Raw genomic sequence first — 20932 nt, 5'->3', positions numbered from 1 at the left:
CAGTGGGTGGGGTGAATAAAGAGTGGGATAGGGATTGCCTGAGGAAAGAAGTGTGGTCAGCATAAGGAGTGGTGAAGGGGGCAGGAGAAAGAAGGGTGGGGAAAGGTCCTTCAGCTCTGCCTCAGACCACGTTTGGGGGCCGTATTTTGTTACGACGCACGCAAGCTCAGTGACCTTAGGAAGGGAATGAATGGGAAATGCTGGGGAAGGAGGGGTTTGGGATGCTTAAGGTGGGTGTCAGCAAGATCAGCCAAAGGCGGCAGGAGGGAGTAAACAATTGGCTTTGGAAAGAAAAAACTCTCAGCATGGGAGAACTGGGAAGCGCGTGAGAAGAAAGTTCATGGCTAGAATTGGAAGTGCGTCTTCATTACGAGAAGCCTGAAATATAAATTGGCGGTAAATAGAGCCCAATACTTAAGATATATTAAGTTGTTTATTCACAAAGGTCAATATATACACGAAATTATATTACCAAAAAAAAAACTTTTTTTTTGCCTTTTTCCCTTCTCCATCGCCGCTTCCACCATGGTTTCTAACTTGCATAAGTGGTAATTAAATTGGGGGTCCAAATCGTTAGCCAGATCAAAATGTCTTAATGTTTGGAAGGCAGCGTATACTTCTTTTTTATTAGGTGGAATTACTTCCTCACTTTCATCATCGTCGTCACTGCTATTCTGACTAGGCCCGGCCGCTGCTTCTTCCGACACAGGCACCGGCGTCGAATCGTCGCAAGCCTGGAGATTATCATCTAGCGCAATATAATCGCTTGATGTTGCGCGCTGTGCTCCTCCTGCTTTTTCCAAATATTTTTTAAAATCTTCTTTTAAGCCACTAATCTCCTCCGCGATTTCATCTGCCGCAGCTTCCTGAAGGTACAACGTAACGATTCAACCAGAGCCGTGATATTAAATCAGTAAAATTACTATGAGGTTAGTTGTATCAAATATCAACCTCGGGAACATCCTTATGATGCGCTATCGGAGGGAATCCGACCGATTTCCAGCAATTTGCGATGGTAGTGGAGGAAATCTCCCTCCAGGACTCGGCTATGGCGCGGATTGCATGTATCAACGTCCATTTCGGGATGTTATTAATTTCTGTTCCCATTTCTAAAAGTGGCAAATAGATTTGTAAGAATGATAATCATGAATAAAAATATCTAAATCGATATCCAAACGCACATGAGCAAAATAGATGAATATATACATACCGATCCATCGCAAGTAATACCGCTCAAGCTTCTTCCGGTACAGGACTTTAAAATTCTGGATAATGCCTTGGTCCAAGGGCTGGGACTTGCTAGTCGAGTTCGGGGGTAGAAAAAGGACTCGAACATAAGCCAATTTTAGATCTTCCACGTATTTATGGACGGTGGCATTATCCATTATTAAAACAATTTTGCGGTTCTCTCCAGCAATTTTTCTCTGTAGACGTATAACCGTTTGCTGGAAATTTCTCGGGTCATCCAGCTGTTTTTATTTGCATGGTAAAAAACTGGGAGGGCTTCCAATTTTACATGTTTTAAGCACCGTGGCCTTTCAAATTTCCCAATGACAACGGGCTTGATTTTTTCCGTGCCCGTTTGGTTGACGCACAGCCCCACAGTAACACGCACTTTACTCTTTTTCCCCCCATGGCACCTTTACCCTTTGAAACCCAGGGTTGCGTCAGGTAATGCTTTAAAAAATAGCCCTGTTTCAGGGACCAGCGAGGGTGAGCTCGTCGAGGAAAGGGTCCCGGATTAGGGACCCTTCGAAGTGCTTCGGCGAAAAGTAGCCAAGTAGTCTTCGAAGTACGTTCACAGCAGTGCAAAGGGTTAATTAGGGGGGTACGAAATACTCCGCGCGACCTTCCTGACATGCTAAACTACGAATTATTGTCGATGCTATGTTTACGAACAGGCACGTAAATAGGGGCATAATGTCAGCCGCGATATTTTTACCGAACTCCTACTTCCCCTAAATTCCCACAGTGAGGTTTTTGGCGACCCATTTCTCTCCAAAGTTGCATTATCATTTACGATTTCGCACTTTTGATGGACCACAGTTGGAAGCGCTGATTTTTTAGCTACTTACGCCGGCGTAACTAGTTTTGTTGACAAATTTTTCGCCGTAGTTCGTATAAACGAATGCCATTTGCTCTTAGGGACCGAGCCGAGGTTCGTAAATTCAAAAAATTTCGTATAATCGAAGCTTCGTATAATCGAATAGCGCCATGTATTTAGCATAGGCTTTTCACCGGGACCGCAATATCACTTCGTATAATCGAAAACTTCGTAAAATCCTGCTTCGTAAAATCAAGAGTTTACTGTACTAGGCCACTGTGACGTCACGTGGAGTGGATTGGCATGGGCGCCAATCTGGCCTTTATCAAATGAGGTTAAAAATGACCATTGACATTCGTCTAAACTGGGATTTCTAAAACCAAATAATTAGTATATTATGAAGACACTAATCGTGGGTAACGAATCACAATCACTACTAGAGGTGGGTTAAACTGTTCATTTTTATGAACCGTTCACTTTGATCCTGTTCAGTAAAAAGAACAGTTCAAAATATCGGTTCATAGTGAACAGGTAGGGTCATCTGGTAGAAAATATTGTTAATCATGCGTTTAGAGTACATGAAAGCTTAGTGTGGTGTGCGATTAATAGGTTATTACAAGCTTGCCAAAGTTTGCAGATACAAACAAGTAATTTGATGTAATTTGGAGCCAAATATGTGTTTCCCACTATCATCAGTTGAGAACTCTTAAGCGACGCAGGGTAAAATATAGATTAAACCAGTTAAAAGTAAATATCTGTACGACCAACCTAAGAAAAACATAAATAGTGGATACAATGTACACATTTTATATTGTCATCATATACTCTTTTTTAGTTATAGACTTAGTTTTTGGCGCCTACGATGAAATTTTTTAACCTTTTCCCTACCGTACACGTATATATACGTGTGGACGTTTCCTGACCCGGGAGACCACGGGCGTATATATACGTGTGAGATTTTCCCGGTCAAGAAAACGAAACCCGTATATATACGTTTTCGAGCTCTCCCCCTTTCAGGACTGTCGTGGGTTTAGGTCGCATTTGTCTCGGGACCCAACGCTTCGGGGTTTAGGATTAACCCTCCGAATCCGGGAGCAGGTACCCGGACCCTTCGTCTTTTATAACCTCTCTCAGCGGTAAGGGACAGCGGTCATACAATTGTTTATAGAGTCAATTTTCGAAATAAATATTTGTTCATTTCTCAAGAAATATAAACTAAGAATTGAATTGTTTGTCTTTTGAGCAGCGTTTACAATTTTTAAACGTAATTCTACGACAAATATTAACTTATCTCGAGTTATGTATAAACATCAACATGGAAATTGTTGCTGCGTTAAATGCTTTGATAATGGCCTTAGAACTTCGTTTAAAATTTGACAATGCTCAGATAAAAATGAGGAATTATATTCAATGCCTGTAATTTACGTGCAAGCAACAATTATCCATTTGCTAAATACATATAAGCAATACATAAGTTGACCGCGAACCAATGCCGCAGGTATGGTCGTAAACCCGGAAAGGAGGGAGCACAACTACTCTTGGAGTCCGAGATAATACGGAGTCCCACCGTGGAGGGGTCGAAAAAGGTTCAGCGAGACCCTTCTTAACGAATGCCCTCCAAAAATGCTCCGTACCACGAGAAAGAAGAGTCTCTTGGGGAGCGGTACAGCAGTCAAGCTAAGACGAAAACTCCGCGGTCTCGAAAGGGTTAAGTGCGATGTGATGTGAAATGTGGATGCATCTCCAAAAATATTGTTTAAAACGCGATTCATGAACTTAAGAAACGATTAAACTCCTAGTTAGATGATGCACCTGAAAAAACAAAGTCCAAAGACTTTAATTGTTTCTTAAGTTCATGAATCGCGTTGTAAACAACATTTTTGGAGATGCATCCACATTGCACAATACAGCGCACTTAAAAAATTAAAATTTCATCGTAGGCGCCAAAAACTAAGTCCAAATATCAACTTGGTAAAGGGACCGAAAAAAATGTTTCACAATCATGTGTTCAATCGTTTCCTAAGTTCATGAATCGCGTTTTAAACAATATTTTTGGAGATGCATCCACAGATCCACAAATGTTCAAAATACGAAAGCAAAATGAACGCGATATCCCAACTGAACGCCCCGAGGAAACTAATATTTGATCTAATATTTCGAACGGTTCTAAAGAACTGATATTTTAAATATCAGTTCAAACATTAGTTATTTCGAACGGTTCGAAAGAACTAATATTTTAAATATCAGTTCAAATATTAGTTATTTCGAACGGTTCGAAAGAACTAATATTTTAAATATCAGTTCAAATATTAGTTAGAACGAACGGTTCAGTGGCTATCGGAGGGGAATAGTAGAGAAAGAAGGGGAGGGGCTCGGTCGTCTACGACGCACTTTGGCGGCCTTGGATGGCCTCCCTCGTAACCGCCATCTGTTGTACCCACAACGTACTTGCTCGAGTAAGCTGCAGTTCAAAATGCCTCTTGATGATCATACCTACTGTACCGAGTACGCCGCAATTGTGCAGTGCCAACATGAACAGTGAACAGGGTGTTTTAGAGAACGGTTCATTTTCGAACTGGTTCATTTCAGTGAACAGTTCGTTTTGGCAGTTCGGTTCTTTTTGACCCATCTCTAATCACTACCTTTCGATTTCTTTGATGAAGGAAACTACCCTATTTTCAACAAACATCAGAATGTAATGGGATCCCTGCCTAGACCTGGGCATGGGGATGATGATATCCATGGACTCTACTGTCCAATGTTTAATCATCTTCTGTGATTCCATCAAACCGGCCAGATCACTATGTTCTGACAGCTTTTACATTCCCACACGTAACGACTCATGTCATGCCTAAACCCGGGCCAGAAATAAAATTTTTGAATATTTTTCAATGTTTTGAAAATTCCATAAGTCTTCTGCTGAAATGATTAATCTGTAGTAGCTGCTTTCTATTTTCTAAAGGCATTTTTCAATTTTCTAAAAGCCTCATCTTGTTCTCTCCCTCTTCCCCCCCCCCCTCTAGATGGGTGCCAGGCTTTTCTTTCTCAGCAAATCAGTCAAGAGGCCATGGCAGCAAAACGGGGAACAAATTGCCGTTGTAGCTTCCCACCCCCAACCGTTTATATAAAAAATTTCCAGTGAAATTTCTCAAAACTGGATTCATCTATATGAATGTACAACCCTGCCCTTAGTTAGAACTGAATGAGCTTGTGAATTCTTCTCTTCAAAGTAAGATGTAAATGGTTTGCTTAAATATTTCATTCCATGCACATGAGTGATGCTCACGCACATGCCTATAGAAAGAAGTGCACTGGTGTTTTATGATCCTATGGTTTTTCTTTCCAATGAGATGTGGGGCACAGGAAAGCATATTTATGGAAACTAACAATCTGCCCTATGGAAAACGTTTGATGATTAACCATCATTTTCTATTCACTTTTTGATTGTTTACTACTAATATATGTGCACCTTTAAGCACCGATTTACTTGTGTTTATTCATCACAATAATTTTCAATGGTTATTTTCTGTTTTAAAACTTCTATTTTGTTGCATGATACTTAACACACTACACCATGGGAACGATTGTGCTCTATAGCAGTTTCAATGTCCAAAATGTCATCTGTGTTCACTGATGTTCCAACGAGAGTATATTCCATTCAAGGTGGGATGTGGGCTGGGATACTTCGGAAAAATTCTTTCTTGGGTCTATTACACTTTGTCTTACTGAACGGCACATGATTGAATTTCCCTGGCTGAAGAGTTGTGTTGTTGGAAAATGCCCGGTTGTATGAGAATATTATGAGGACAAAATTTTGGAAGATGAATGAGTTTCAAATAGTTCCTGAGCTGGCCGCAATCAGACGCTAATGAGCTAAGCCGAAAGTCATTGTTAGACACCTTTTGGGGTAATAGGTGATTCATGCAGCAGTTGACCTCCAGAAACTGGGAACTTTGAAGCAGGTAGGCTGAAAAAGGTCAGTGGGTGAGAAAAGGGAGGGCGCGAAACACGTTTCTATTGTTCTCGTGTAACTTCATATTTTTTGGAGGGAGAAAGAGGGAAGGGTGAAACACGATTCTATTATTCTCTTATAACTGGATATTTTCTTTTGAAGCTTTTCATTTATGGTCTTCGTGATGCGAACCCTGCGCGAGCTGGGACCTTTTCACCTTTTGTTTGATATTGGAGAGGAGGAAAGCATCGGAGGAGTGGCCGAGGGCTATTGAATGGAGGGGTAGCGGATTTTGGGAATTGTGCTATGTAGTTACTATCCCATGGCACTGAGGTTCTCCTGGTGGGGAAAGCGGGGATTTTTGGATTTTTTCACCCAATCATTTTTGGCTCCCCACGTCGAACTCTTTTCACCGCTGTAATCTACGAATTTGATGTAGTTCGTCAACTAGTCTATAACGGCACTGCATGCACTAAACGTTGAGTTCTTTACAATTTTCTAAGTCAACTACCAACGACAGTGTAGGCCGCAAAATTCAGAGTATTCGAAGTATTCGAGGTTTTCGAGTATTCGCGGATACTATTCGCACATCTCTACTTTTACTGCCACCGTTGGTAGAGCGGAAACTGCCAGGGGCCGATTAATCGGCCTAAATAATTTCACTTTTTTTTTCGTGATTGTGGCCTTTTCAACGGCTGTAATTTATGCAAACCCCCATAATATATCTATGGTTATAAGATATAAACATATCTTAAGAATTGGGAAAAAAATCGAGACCTTAAATATAATTAAGTAGCTGAAAAATTTTTAAATGTGAAATGTTGCTAACTCCGGAAAATAGCCTTGGCAGTCTTCATACATCCCATATCCTGAAATGGGCTGGCAGTGAAAGGGTTAGGGTGCCTTCACAGTTCGGCGTTGCGTTGACGCCGCAGCTAGCGAGCCCATCAGAGCCTGTCTTTGAGAATTGATGACGTCACGTCTCCAGCTCGCTGCATCGTCGCAGAAAAACTGAACCTGTCGGATTTTCTCTGCGTGAAGGCGGCAGTACGCCGGCGATTTCGAATTGGTGTTTGTCTATGGGAAGCTTAGGTATACAAATATGCAAGATTAGCTCCAATGGGAGTGACAAATGCTGTTTATTTCTTTATTTACTATTATTTTGAAGTGTTAAGCATAGATATTTCGTATCTTTCCTAAACATAGGATAAATGTTAACCCTAAATTATATTACAATCACTGAGGAGCGTAGATTAGCATAAATCATACCCGTCAATTGTATCACAAGCTAAATACGGCTTGAGAGCTCCTTGTTGGTGACTACGGTCGTTTAAATTCCAATTGATATCTAATAATTGTGCCCCCATGATCTACTCAGTTAGAGCTATTTAGATAACATGACTAGGGGAATCTATTTGAACAACAGTTATCATTAATAAATATTCCTGATAACATTCCAAGTTACTCATGTTCACTGAGTGTATGTAAATAGCTATTTTTCGAATATTCCAAGTTGGGAAATAAAATTTAAAGATCATAATAATGCATAGGCAAGGGCCATCATTACATGCATGATTATTGAAATTATGGTCGCCATATTAACTTCAAATGCTATTTATAGTTGCGAAGAATATTTTAAGAAATGAAATTGCATAAAAATACACAAAACAACATATGTATAGTGTGTTTTGCTCGAAATCATAAGATGATATGCTCCCATGCCGATTTTTAGGAGCCAATGCATTTTGCCTTTCATTTGTTTTCGCAACGCAGAACTGTGATGGGCTCCAACTTGCTGCGATGAGTTAGCTCTGCCCCCAAGTATGCAACGCCGAGCTATGAAGGCACCCTTAAGGGTGGGAAATATGTGTAGTGGGAGAAATCCACAGACAAACCTGGATCCCCCCCCTATTTCCGTTTGAGCACTTTAGCCTGTAAAGCTACCGAGGCATCATTCGTCCCTATTAGCGATGTGCAAGGAGTGCTTGTTGATCTCGACTCGAGTTGAAAACTACTCAGGAGTATCGAGTCGAGTCGAGTTTGGTCATCTCTGGATCTGGCAATATGATAATATATATGCGACAACATATTCTAATTTTCAAATCCCTTTGTGAATTTTCTGTCCTGAATGCTTAGCTTGATGTAAAAAGTGAAAGATTATGAGGAATGTTGATGGTAATTGCGTCTGTATTAGGAAATGAATGAAAATTAAAGAGTCTTGAAAAGTTCCATAAGCACTATGGGAATGAATTAACCTATGGTAATATGTGGTGAATTTAATTAATATTTATATGTATATGTAGCCGAACTGCCAGAAACAGCCCTGAGTAAAAGCATTTGCACCATTGTGATAATGCTTCATGATAGCGCTTCCTGTCGGCAGATTTTTGAACTTACTGGCATCGACAACACTGTAACCGAAACTACTCGACTCGACTCAACATTCGTAATGCCACTCGAATCACTTGAGTTAAGTACCAACTACTCGACTCGAATTTTCGAGTACTCACACATCCCTAATCCCTATGGATATTTGTGGACATAACTGGACAAGGTGGTAGTGTCCACACCTTGTGCGGTAGTGTCCGCAAATATCCAGTGGGAGGGATGATGCCTCGGTGGCTTAGTTGGCTAAAGCATTTGACCAGAGATAGGGGCATCCAGGTTCAAATCCCGGTCAAGGCAAATGATTTTTTTCTCTGTGAATTTTTCGTACAATTTGTGCTTTGCAAGTGACTCCTGTAAAGTTATCTCCGTGGCTACTCCCAGGATACTTCTACATCTACATAATACCCTGCAAGCCGCCTGAAAGACGTGTGGCAGGGGGTGTTAGGACACCAGCCATATACACATAAAAAATGAAGTGCTCTAACGAAGATGGAACTAGCATTTATTGAAGTCCTTTATGGTTCGGGGAAAAAACGAATTCCCATATCTATCCATTCGGCAAAACATCTCTCTTAATTTATCGCTTCTATCGGACCTAGAAATTTAGTGTGGCTCTAATATTATGTTCTCTGTGTCACTCTTAAAGATATCCATTCTCAATTGTTCAAGCAAACTAAGCCTAGTGCGTGCAGCCTCCCAAGTCTCAAGCGGTTCCCAGCCTAATTCGCTTAAACCATATATGCGTAGTTTTTGAGGTAGGTTTTGCAGGAAGGTTTTGTCTGATTGTTCTGCAAGGGTTGTGGAAAGCAATTTGTTGTCAAGCAAGAAAGAAGAGTCATCATATCGTATCATTGAACTGTCGTGATTGAAAAGTTCCACAAGCTGGATTGAATTACTGTTTTGATATGTTCTTTGTGGTGATGGGTGTGCATGTGTTGCAGGGCACTTGATAAGGATGACGCTGCGTCTGTGGCTGTCTCCCCGTATGCTGAGCAGGTGACGGAGAATTCTGTTGGTGCGCTGGCAGAGCTGTGTGCGCAACAGAACCTCAAAGAACCAGAGTACCAACTGGTGGCTGAGTCTGGTCCTGCGCATTCGAAAACATTTGTCATTCTCTGCCAGGTGCTTACGCTAAGGGAGCAGGGTGAGTAGCCATTGTTTATTGTCATCATCATGATGACAATCTATGATGCATTTTCAAGGGATTTGAAATGAACTTGACTTGAATCGAACATAAGGGATGTCAGGGAGTCTTAAGGCCGGATAACAGAAAAAATTAGCAAAAACAAGATTCATGAAATTTTGAAAGATCAATGAAAATTTTACTAAATGGTGTACGTATAAAAAAACTAGTGCGTACTGGATGCTATCTATCATACCTCAGAAGAACTAGCAGCGAATTGCCGCACACTATGTTGAAATGGAGTCAAGTAGTTGTTAATGGCTTGTCTTTCTTTTTATTTTGGGTCCTTTGATTTTATTCATTATGTTATTTTTCTTTCCAAGATGTCTTCTTTCATGATTCAGTGATTGAGTTCATGTAGCATGGATGTAAAATGATTGAAATAAATGTCTACGACACTGACGAGAGGGAGACAATGGCACAGCATTCAGTCGACGTGGGTCTGTTAATGAAGTGAGAATAAAGCGTTAGTTTTCCCGAAATTTCCCGACTTATTTTCTGTGCAACTCTTCCTATCCTTCTCTGATGGATGATGACAATGATGAGAGAGTCACGGCAACTTACAAATGCTTGGGACAGAATGCATTCTGGATGAATGACATTAATGGTGAATAAATCTGTTACCTATTTGTAAACACTGCAACTCATGATATTACCTTATAAGCGTGTGTAAGAGGCGCACACGTGTAAGAGGCGCACCCCTATTTTGAGGATCAAAGCTATAAAGAAAAAAATTGCGGCATTTTTTTATCCTATCGTGCGGTGTTGCAGACGTATGCCTGGAATTTCGACAGTTATCGAAATTTCCTCTTTCAGTACTGTTTGAAAGAGGAAATTTTGATAACTGCGGCGGTAATAGTGGCATAAGAGGGAGTAGAAAAAGTTCCGATCCTCTCTTCGCATACGCCATCGCTCTACGTTGCTTGTCCTACTCATAAACAATTTTGTTTAAAAGCTCTCACAGGAGTATTGCAATAGAATTGCAGCCGTGGAAAATTTTAAGGCAAAACGCGACAGGCAGATAGCATGAACATTCCCAAGAGATTGGACAACAATCGGGGCAATCTCAGCGCCTTAGGATAATAACCACCTCATATATTTAAGGCCCCTTGCACACTGACCGATTTTGGACGGCCGGTAAAATATCGGCCGTCCACATTCCAATAGTGAACAATGGGAGAGCATTGGAGCTTGCACACGTACCGAACACGCGCCGGCACCGGCTAAATGCCGGTTAGCTGCCGGCCATTGTCACTGTGGATCGCCGTCGCCGGCTCAAAAACATAGCAACTTATCGTTTGACCGGTTAAAATCCGGCGTGTGTGCAAGCATCGCTTCGCCGGTAAAATATCGGCCGATATTTTTTACCGGCCATCCAAAATCGGTGTGTGTGCAAGGGGACTTTTTTCCTTTCCTGAACTCCACAGGAAAATAGGAAATTATCAAGTTACAGTCAATGGAAACGCATTTCATCCCTACCCCATCTCACCAACTGACCTTTTTCGGTCTACCAGGTTCAATTCTCCGAGTTTCTGGAGGTCAAATGCTAGGTGAGTCACCAACTGAGCTCGAAAATATATCTCGATATCTTTCAGCAATTGTATGACACGCACGAGGTTCTAAAAAGAATTAGACCTAACGCGACGTATATCTGACAGCATTTAAGTTTTTTGAGCTCTAATTGATTGACACAAAGATTTATAGCTAAAACAAGGCTACTAATATTCAACTTAGTCCTAACAGCACAATTTCGGAAGAAACAAGCGTAGCATAAGCGCATTCAAACGAGACGAGACGGACTGGAAACTTCAGGCAACGCAAACTGCGTATATCACATTACTGCGCCTTCGCCTCTTCGCTTTAAAGGCAACGACGTCACATGCAAGATCGAACGTGTTCTTCCCTTGCTCCTTCGCTCGTAGCCTCGTAGCTTGAAATATGGAGGGGAGGGTGCGCGCTTCTTCCCCTCGACCTCTCCTTCAGCGCTAATCCAACAATGAACACACTCGTTCGAATTTTTTAAACCGCAGGTTTTGACACCAATATAATTTTCAGTTGCAAAAATCCTCATATTAGCGTCTGAAGATAATTTTTGAAAAATCAGGTGCTCAGCGCAATGGAAATTTCTCGGCAAGACAGATGTTGACTATTAACCAGGTATGTCCTTCAAAACTACGCGTTTCTCTACGTTTGATAAGCGATTACTATATGCAGTATAAATGCCGCGGTATGCCCACTCGTGGCAGTAAATTTAGCGTGCGCTCCGGAGCGAATCACCCCGCGCGATCTTTTCAATGTTCACCTCTGGGATACCGACATGACGGCGCGATGCTTACTAGAAATTCAAACAGGAGCATTTTAAAAATACGTCACTATGGGAGAAACTCCCCTACCTGCTGCTTGTTTTTGACCCAGGGTTTCGGATGACTGACTCATGCTAAAAGCCAAGGCCACTCAGTTCCCCTTGGACTTGGGACCGGGGAAGGGGAGGGGGGGAAGATAAGAAGTTTGTGTAAGAGGCGCACCCCCATTTTTGGCTGCAATGTCTGGGAAAAAAGGTGCGCCTCTTACACGCGTTTATACGGTATTTTGTTCGGAACGTACGTTGGCATCAGTGGAAATGATGAATTGTTGTGTAAAGGGACAAGTGATTAGAATAACCCGTTCAAATTCATAACATGTATGATTAAAAGTTATTAAAAAAGATTCAGAACATTTGAAAAAGTTCTTCCTCTGTAAATTGTGAAGGTAGAAGTTGTGAAAGTAATCTGGATGAGACTACCTGTAAATGGAAGAAAAATGGCACAATATTTTTACAATAAAACTAGAACATCAGTATTTTGCACCTCGATATTTTTCAATGAGCACCTGTCGCAAATTCCGTATCATTTTCATGACCACGGACATGAACTTATTGGTAATAATCAAATCCTCCGAAAGGAGTTATCCCACAACGGCAAGTTACTGTAAATAGTAACCGATTGTGAATTTGAACTGTTTAATTTAGTGTTAGTAGTCGCAGCTAATCTTATAAGTGTGGAGAATGGGAGTAATTTGGGAAAAACTAGCACTGTCTGCACTTGAAACAACTGGCTATTTCGCTCGTGGATTTTCAAAAAAATATATGAACCCTTGATTGGAAAAGAGTGCTTTCACTTGCAGAAACGGCATCTGAAGAACAGTATTTGAAAGAAAATGCTGATTCTTACTGCTGCAAAATGAGTGTATGTCAACGTCAGGAGAATTCATCTTCATGATTGTTGGAGCTCAATGAATGAAAAAGTAGGTTAATCATTTTTCAAGAAGGAAAATAAACAACTGTCATTCATGTGCCACGCATGATTCTGAGGCTGGCGAAATCCAGGATTTTTTTAGGACCCGGATCTCGGGATATTTTCGGATCCAAATGCATTTTCAATTGTCTGCTATGAAACGAAGTAGTTATTCAAGTTTCTTCTGGGTACATACAATCAAAGGAATGCTATTTAGATTTACATACACATTTAAATATTTTTACCGATAAAAAATCATTTTTATAAGCTTTCAGATCATTTTTAAAAATGATAAAATTTTTACACGCTCAGGACGTAAACCGTTATGCTTGCGTTTGGAAATGAAAATAGGTTCAATCTTCAGAAACTTTTGAAAGAAACCTTTGACTTAATTTTGATATTCCTCACATAAGTTTCCCCTGAATTTTGTCACTTTCTCATCACATACTGACTTGTGTTCCACCCTCAAATGCTTCAGTTGCGTTGAGGTGGATTTTGCACTCCCTAACGACAGTTTCACGTCACCGTGCACGCTTATGGGTCTCTTATTGTCAATAAAAATGTTTCTACACAATGAAAGACATTTTTATCGGTATATCATGAAATAGGGTAGTTTCCTTTGTCAAAGAAAACAAAAGGCATTGATTGCGATTCGTTACCCACCATTAGTGTATTCGTAATATACAAAGTATTTGGTTTTAGAAATCCCAGTTTTGACGAATGGCAATTGTCAATTTTAACCTCATTTGAAAAAGGCCAGATTGGCGCCCATATGATGCCACTCCACGTGACGTCACAGGGACCTAGTTTCTATATGAGTAGTCATGATTCATCATCAGCCTTCAATTTCCAATTCAGAATTTCCAATGTTGACCAAAGGGTTCCTGGGCTTCCATAACCTGATAAATATGTATTATTACAGTCCTTTAGTCCAAATTGTGAACAGTTTTAATTAGGAGAAACACACAACACACCATACACTTTATATCAAATTCCAACAAAAATTAGCAAAACAAACTGTTTGAAAAAACATAAATAAAAAATATCATGGCAACCTACCACATTGCAAAATGCCATACTATTAACGGAATGCCATACTATGAATGGAGTATCCTGCACTGGATAAACTTAAGTTAGCTAATGGAGCAGTAGCCTGGGAAAACAAAGAGCAGTGATGTGTAGCCATGTATGCAATAGAAGGCGAGTAGGTATGTAAGTTTGGCAGCTGGAGCAAAAAATAGTGTTACAGTCTCCAGAGTTATACAAGGAATCGTTGGAAAGAACTGCATTAAAATACTTGGTAGTGATGTGGTGCATTAATGAAATTATGACAAGTCTGGAGTAAAAAATGCAAATTTTGGATACATCAAGGAAAGGTCAAAGCACAGAGGTTAGACACGATTTTGTTAGAAGCACTGTTGCCGTAGGAAAAATAATTGCTGAATACAAGTCAACATAATATATATGGTAGCATATGTTTTACCAAAGGGGCTTTACAATTTCAAGCGTGGGAACTGCATTAATCAACAGAATCTTGTAGCTGATGGAAGCAACTACAGTAAAACCCCTTATTTACACTTTTCTAGGGACCCAAGAAAAAAAGTGTAAATTGCGGGAAAATGCAAATAGTGGGAAATAGAGAATTTTCACTTTTATTCATATGTTGGCTTTGGAAATGTTAATTTTTTAATTGTTCACTAGGCATTATGCCATAACATTGTTTCCCTCTGAAGCACAGTGTTTTTGCTGGCAGCAAAAATTAAAAAATAATCCTGTTTTGTCTGCACTGAAAACATCTTTTGGGCTGTAACCTTTCAGAACTCTAATATATTCAGATTCTTTCCACTGAGTTGCTGTCTCTATGTTAACATCTTTGCTTTCACCACTCACCATCTTATATACAAGACTGTACCTATTTTTGAATCTATCCAACCAACCATTATAGATGCTGTGGAATCTTCGATTCCCAATCTTGTTGGGAAATACCTTTTCTCAAGGGCCTTTGGGCCTGTTTACACAATACATTAACACGTACGTGTTAATTTCTGCTTGCATGAATGATTTTTGTGGACCGGAACGGGACATGTACGAATGTAGGCAGGGGCAGATGCAGGATTTTTTTCTGGGAGGGGCACAGAGGGCCTGACAGGCAAAAGATCTTGTCTTAATTGAGATTAAAAACAAGATATAACAATGACTTTACAAAATTCTCTTTATTTTTATATCAAAGTTATTCTTATTGAATTAAATGATCGAGCCTCCTTGGGTAATATACAAAACAAAGCGAACGTAATGATGACCATCAGGGGCGGATCCAAGATTTCTTTCTGGGGGGCACAAGCAATGCCGTGATTTTGTTCTGGAGGCGCAATGATACCACGTTATACAAAACGAACGCAATGATAACCGGACCGTATTAAAAATCTTGCATATTTTTTAAGTGTCTGGGGGGGCACGTGCCCCCCCTCCCATAGATCCTCCTATGATAACCGTATTCAAATTTTGTCTATTTTTTTAAGCATCTGGGGGGGCACGTCCCCTGCCCCTAAATCCGACTATGAATGCATGAACCAAATTTGAACAGGTTCTATTTTCTGTTCATGCATACGCACAAGTTGGGTGAATGCACGGTGCATTTTCGTGTTCATAATTTAGACATTAACTTGTACGGGTTAATGTACTATGTAAACAGGCCTTTAGATGACACCATTTGCAGGGACATTTGATGATCTTGCACCTAAAAACTACTCTTTTAGAATTCGTTCCATTTATTCTTACCTGGAATTCTTCACATATATTCTCTTTTTTGATAAATGTCCGCACTGGTTTGCATATTTTACAATGGCATCACGATTTTTCACCACGGTATTGAATGTTGAGACTGGAAATCCGATCGGATTGCCAGTCTCAACATTCGAGTTGCTTCGCCAGCGTTTGAATCGATGCGGGTTCCGGTGTGGGAATCAACTATCTCTAAAATTTTCATTTTCTCGTCAATTAAAAATGTCCGTTTTTCACCTCGAATTTCCATTTTCAAGCCGGATCAATTCTATTTCCCATTCGAATTGAGGGTAACTCGGCAACACACGAGTATCTGAACTACCCCTCGGCGATCAAATGCGTATAGTACAAACAGTCATGGGACTTCATAATTTTTGAAAGTTACAATAGTTTGCGATACACTGCTATTTGAATGGGATAATTCAAGTTTAAATAAGTTTTTTTTTAAGTATTTAATTAACCTATAATTGCTACGCAACTGTTGAATGAAGTCAGCGCAAATGATCCCAGTTGTCGGCCAAGTTTTATAGTTTATCACGTCTGGTTTCCTTTCAAACTCTCGTATCATATTATCGACTACATGATTATTGTCAACATTCCTTCAGGAGTTCTTGCATTATAATTAATACATAGCTTGATTGCTCAAAACACCTACTTTCATATCGTGAATCTTTTCGCCGCTGACAGAAAACGAGATGACGTAGTTCAACTTTCCGACGTTGGTGGCGTTCTGTCCCGCCACATTCAAATTCTTCCCGAAAATAGTTCTCATTACGTCTCTCTCTCTTGGATTTCTAAATAAAAATGCGCGAAAGGAAGCCAAAAGACAGTTTTTAAGGGCTGATATGCGCGATTAATTGTTTAAGTGCGCAAAAAATTTTTTTTTAGTCGGCACGTCGTGATGCACATGGCGGGAAAACGAAAAAAACACGGCGTAAATACAGGGTTCTATTTACATTGGAGAGATAGGAAATATGACGGGACCCAGAAAAAAACTTGCAATTTGCGGGAAAACGTAAATTCCGATAACGCAAATACGGAGTTTTACTGTAGTTGGAGGGAGGGTGTTGTACTTTTAACCTAGTTGCTAAGTTAAGAAATAAATAGCAACAACATGTTTTGTGGCAACCGCTAATGTACTGTTGTTCTCAGATGAAAAGGATGTTTTGAGTCTCATTTTTAAAAAGAGGTACGTGTTGAACTGTTTCGAGTCCATAGAAAACCTAAATCACAACAAAACTGAGCATTTTGTGAAATGCATCATTGGAGATTGTTCATACACTTAGAGTGGCTGTCTTGAGACAGAATTTTGCACTTCCTTCTGATATCAGAAAGTTTTACATGGAGCAATTATATTTGAAAATTCAATATAAACATTGAAAATCAGTAATCACTACTAAGATAGTGATCACCGGTACTCTTCAATGTTTGATGATGCAGCTTCTTAAAACAAATTAAATACCCGAGTGCAGCTGAGAACCATTTTAGAAACCCATTAATTTTGATACCATTGATAGGAGTGTGCCTATAGTTAGATAGCATTTGGGAGGATACTGAAAATGAGTTTGCCGTGTCATCAATGCAGTATTTATAGTATCAAATAGTATTTGGAGCCAATTTATAATTCTGACCGCAAGTTTTTATCAAGGCTTACCAAATCACGTGCTTTGAAAAAAAAATAATTGCACTTAATACTCAATCACCTCAATGGGATTCTTTAAGCACATATCTCTGTAAATCAAGCTCACATCCATGATCACTGTGTAAAATGCATACATTTATAAATAACTTGATGCTGTAAATATAATCGTTTGATGTTGCGCGCTGTGCTCTTCCTGCTTTTTCCAAGAATTTTTCAAAATCATCTTTTAAGCCTCTGATCTCCTCCGCAATTTTATCCGCTGCATCTTCCTGAAGGTATAACGTAACGAATCAACCATAGCCGTGATATTATAGCGGTAGAATTACTAGTAGGCTAGTTATATCAATTACCAACCTCGAGAACATCCTCATGATGCGCTATCAAAGAGAATCTGGCCGATTTCCAGCAATTTGCGATTGTAGTGGAGGGAATAAAGTACGACTTTGAACCATGTTTCTGTGATGAAAAATGACAGTTTTATTAACTTGGCCATTTTAGCAAAGTTAACAAAATCGTTATTTCTCATCGCAGAAACACGGTTCAGAGACGTACTTGAATGCCTGATTGGCAGGAGTGCGATGCAAACAATTATTTTTTGATGATGGCATTGATTGATAGATTTTCAAAATGTAGTCAGAGCGGTCACTTTTGGGGAGAAAGGCTCGGAGGGTAGAAGAGAGGGGCCAGCGAGGGTGAGCTCGTCGAGGAAAGGGTCCCGGATTAGGGACCCTTCGAAGTGCTTCGGCAAAAAGTAGGTAGTCAAGTAGTCTTCGAAGTACTTTAACAGTAGCAACGTACCAGATATGTTCACAGCAGTGCAAAGGGTTAATTAGGAGTGTACGAAATACCCCGTGCGACCTTCCTGACATGTTAAACTATGAAGTATTGTCGATGCGATGTTTACGAATAGGCACGTCAATAGGGGCATTATGTCAGTCGCGATATTTTACTTAACTCCTACTTCCCCTAAATTTCCACCATGAGGTTTTAGGCGAACCCTTTCTCTCCTAAGTTGCACTATCATTTACGATTTCACACTTTTGATGAACCACAGTTGGAAGCGCTGATTTTTTTAGCTTCATACGCCGGCGTAACTAGTTTTGTTGACAAATATTTTGCCATAGCTCGTATAAATGAATGCCTTTCGCTCCTGGGGACCAATCCGGGGTTCGTAAATTCAAAACATTTTGTATAATCGAAACTTCGTATAATCGAATAGCACCGTGTATTTAGCATAGGCTTTTCGCCGGGACCGCAATATCACTTCGTATAATCGAAAACTTCGTAAAATCCTGCTTCGTATAATCGAGAGTTTACTTTATGTATTATGTTATAACCACTCCCTAATACGTACAACTTGGAGCCAATTTATAATTCTGACCACACCTCTAAACATTCCCTAGTAAACTAATATTTTTGCAATACAACATTTAAGTGTTGGAAATTTCCACAATTTAGTGTATATAAGCAAAATTTTGGTTAAAACTACCACGCTTGCATCTCAATGAGTCAAATTATAGATTGTATATTGCATTCTTTGCTACCTGTGAAATTAAGAATGGGCGTAAACAAGTTACTTACATGCTCACTTCAACGCATAGGTATAGAATTCCAAATTTTCAATTATAGATGGACTAATTATATCAAAAACTAATAACTATAACTCTTTCCTATAACTTTAGGAGCACAATATAAACATCCTATGCTAACTCCAAAGACACCATCACAATTTTATGGGCAGTGCCCGTTCTTGCCTTTGCATCAACTGCATCAAGAATTTCTGATGTTAGCCAATGTGAGTTGATGCTTCCGGAACCTCAAAATATGCTCTATGCATGCCCACATGGATGCACATGATGTGTGATTTGGAACGCATCCCTAGAGTACAAGAAACAATGAAAAATTGTGATCAAATGCACAAAATGCCATGACAAGCTGTCAAGTCATACTGCAGTCTGCAGGTGTATTTTTTGCACATCTGATAGCTCTCCAGCATGCTTAAAATGCAGCAGTGTGTTGAGTTATTCAGTATGATTCTGTTACTGTATAAGTGCATGTAAGAGACGCACCCATATTTTGAGCGTCGGAGCTGAAGAAAAAAAAATTTGCGGCATTTTTTTATCCTATCGTTGTTGTGTTATCGTTTGTGTTGCAGACGTATGCCTGGACTTTCGACAGTTATCAAAATTTCCTCTTTCAGTACTAAAAATTTACGCGGCATTTTTTCAGCCTAATTTTCATGATACGTATGGCTCTCGGTGATATGTAGGTATTCACTTATAGTCTTAACCTTATGATGCTTACTAGGTATGGTCGGATCGGATACCTCGGATCCAAATTTCCACGAATAATGCCCTTCACCTTATACTTAGGATCCAAATTTGTTGAGGAAATTCAATATGAATCCGAAATTTTAAATCATTGCTTTCATGAATGCAATGTCCCATTAGAGGGATTAGAAAGAGTTCCTATCTTCTCTTTGCATACATCGTTGCTCTACGATGCTTGTCCTACTCACGAACAATTTTGTTTAAACACCTTCTTAGGAGTATTGCAGCGGTGGAAATTTTTAAGGCAAAACACGGCAGGCACATAGCTTGAATCTTCCCAAGAGATTGAGCGACAATTGGGGGAATCTCAGTGCCGTATTTCATGGAACCACACTCGGCCCTCCATCAGCCAATGCCTCTGATTTTTTCCTTTCCAAGATGCCACAGGCCATAAATCACTTGCCTCAAAGGTGTGCCTCTTACACAGGCTTATACAGTAGTATATCTTTAAAACAGACTTTTTGGGACTAAAAATTTCTTTTTGCATGGAAGTGTTTGCTGTATAGCTTACTAATTCTAAGGCAATAAAAACTCATTGTTTACTGTACAGAAAATATTTTGGCTCATATGTCCTGGCCAATTATTGGGAGTGAGTTAAATCAAGCTACATTGCAACAAGCAGCAGCTAAAGTGAGGAATTTTTCCAAAATTCCCATGAAAAAATTCAAATGTTTTTTCCTGGATATGTGCATTTTTAATGGCCTTCAACACCATTCAAATCACAGGAATGAAAAAGGAATTATAGGAGACTTTCTTTGTTACAAAGTTCGTGGGACCGATAACCATAGGTGCGTAATAATGGAGTTTGTAATTATGATTCTTTCAGGAATCATCTCAAAGAAACATACTGTGCCAAAATTCCTTGTCTCTTTAATATCCCGTACTTATAGTTGCACTGCGGAATAGCTTAAGAGCCAAGTGTTTAAAATTAGACGACTGAATTTCGCACAAAGTCTGTTCCGAGACCTTGTTCATAAATGGATTAACCTATGCAAGGCATTGAAAAGTTTGGTTAACCTGCATAATGCAACACTGCAATACAATTTTGCATAGACTCATGATGGTGACAAACTGATCTAGCTGCTCGTGCGACGTGGCTGGAGCCGAAAAAAATTTGCCATCAGTGGGGAAGGAAAAATGGGTGAAATGCTGAACAGTTCTTAAATTCATGATGGATTAATTGATACTTTGTTCAGACTGTACTAATAATGAAAACTTGGTAATAAGGTTGTTCGCATTAATGTATCATATCGTTCGTTTCATATTTCTTTAGCTACTCTTCGGCATTGTGCTCTGTGATGGCATAATTGGGAATGTCAGTGACCAAATCTTGCTATGTA

At 39.8% G+C, this 20932-nt stretch overlaps 1 protein-coding gene across 1 annotated transcript in view; it reads left to right on the top strand.

Annotated features, from left to right (window-relative positions):
• The window catches only part of LOC124165697 (RISC-loading complex subunit tarbp2-like), a 47223-nt gene that overhangs the window by 3615 nt on the left and 22676 nt on the right, over positions 1-20932 (top strand). The window contains exon 4 of the mRNA XM_046543182.1: positions 9326-9528. Within this exon, the coding sequence (XP_046399138.1) occupies positions 9326-9528 (203 nt within the window). The remainder of the gene's footprint in view (positions 1-9325; positions 9529-20932) is intronic.

The sequence above is a fragment of the Ischnura elegans genome, chromosome 9 (genome assembly GCF_921293095.1).
Source record: "Ischnura elegans chromosome 9, ioIscEleg1.1, whole genome shotgun sequence".
NCBI classification, from domain to species: domain Eukaryota; kingdom Metazoa; phylum Arthropoda; class Insecta; order Odonata; family Coenagrionidae; genus Ischnura; species Ischnura elegans.
The sequence above is the reverse complement of the archived record's forward strand: the minus strand, read 5'-3'. Positions and strand labels throughout refer to the sequence as shown.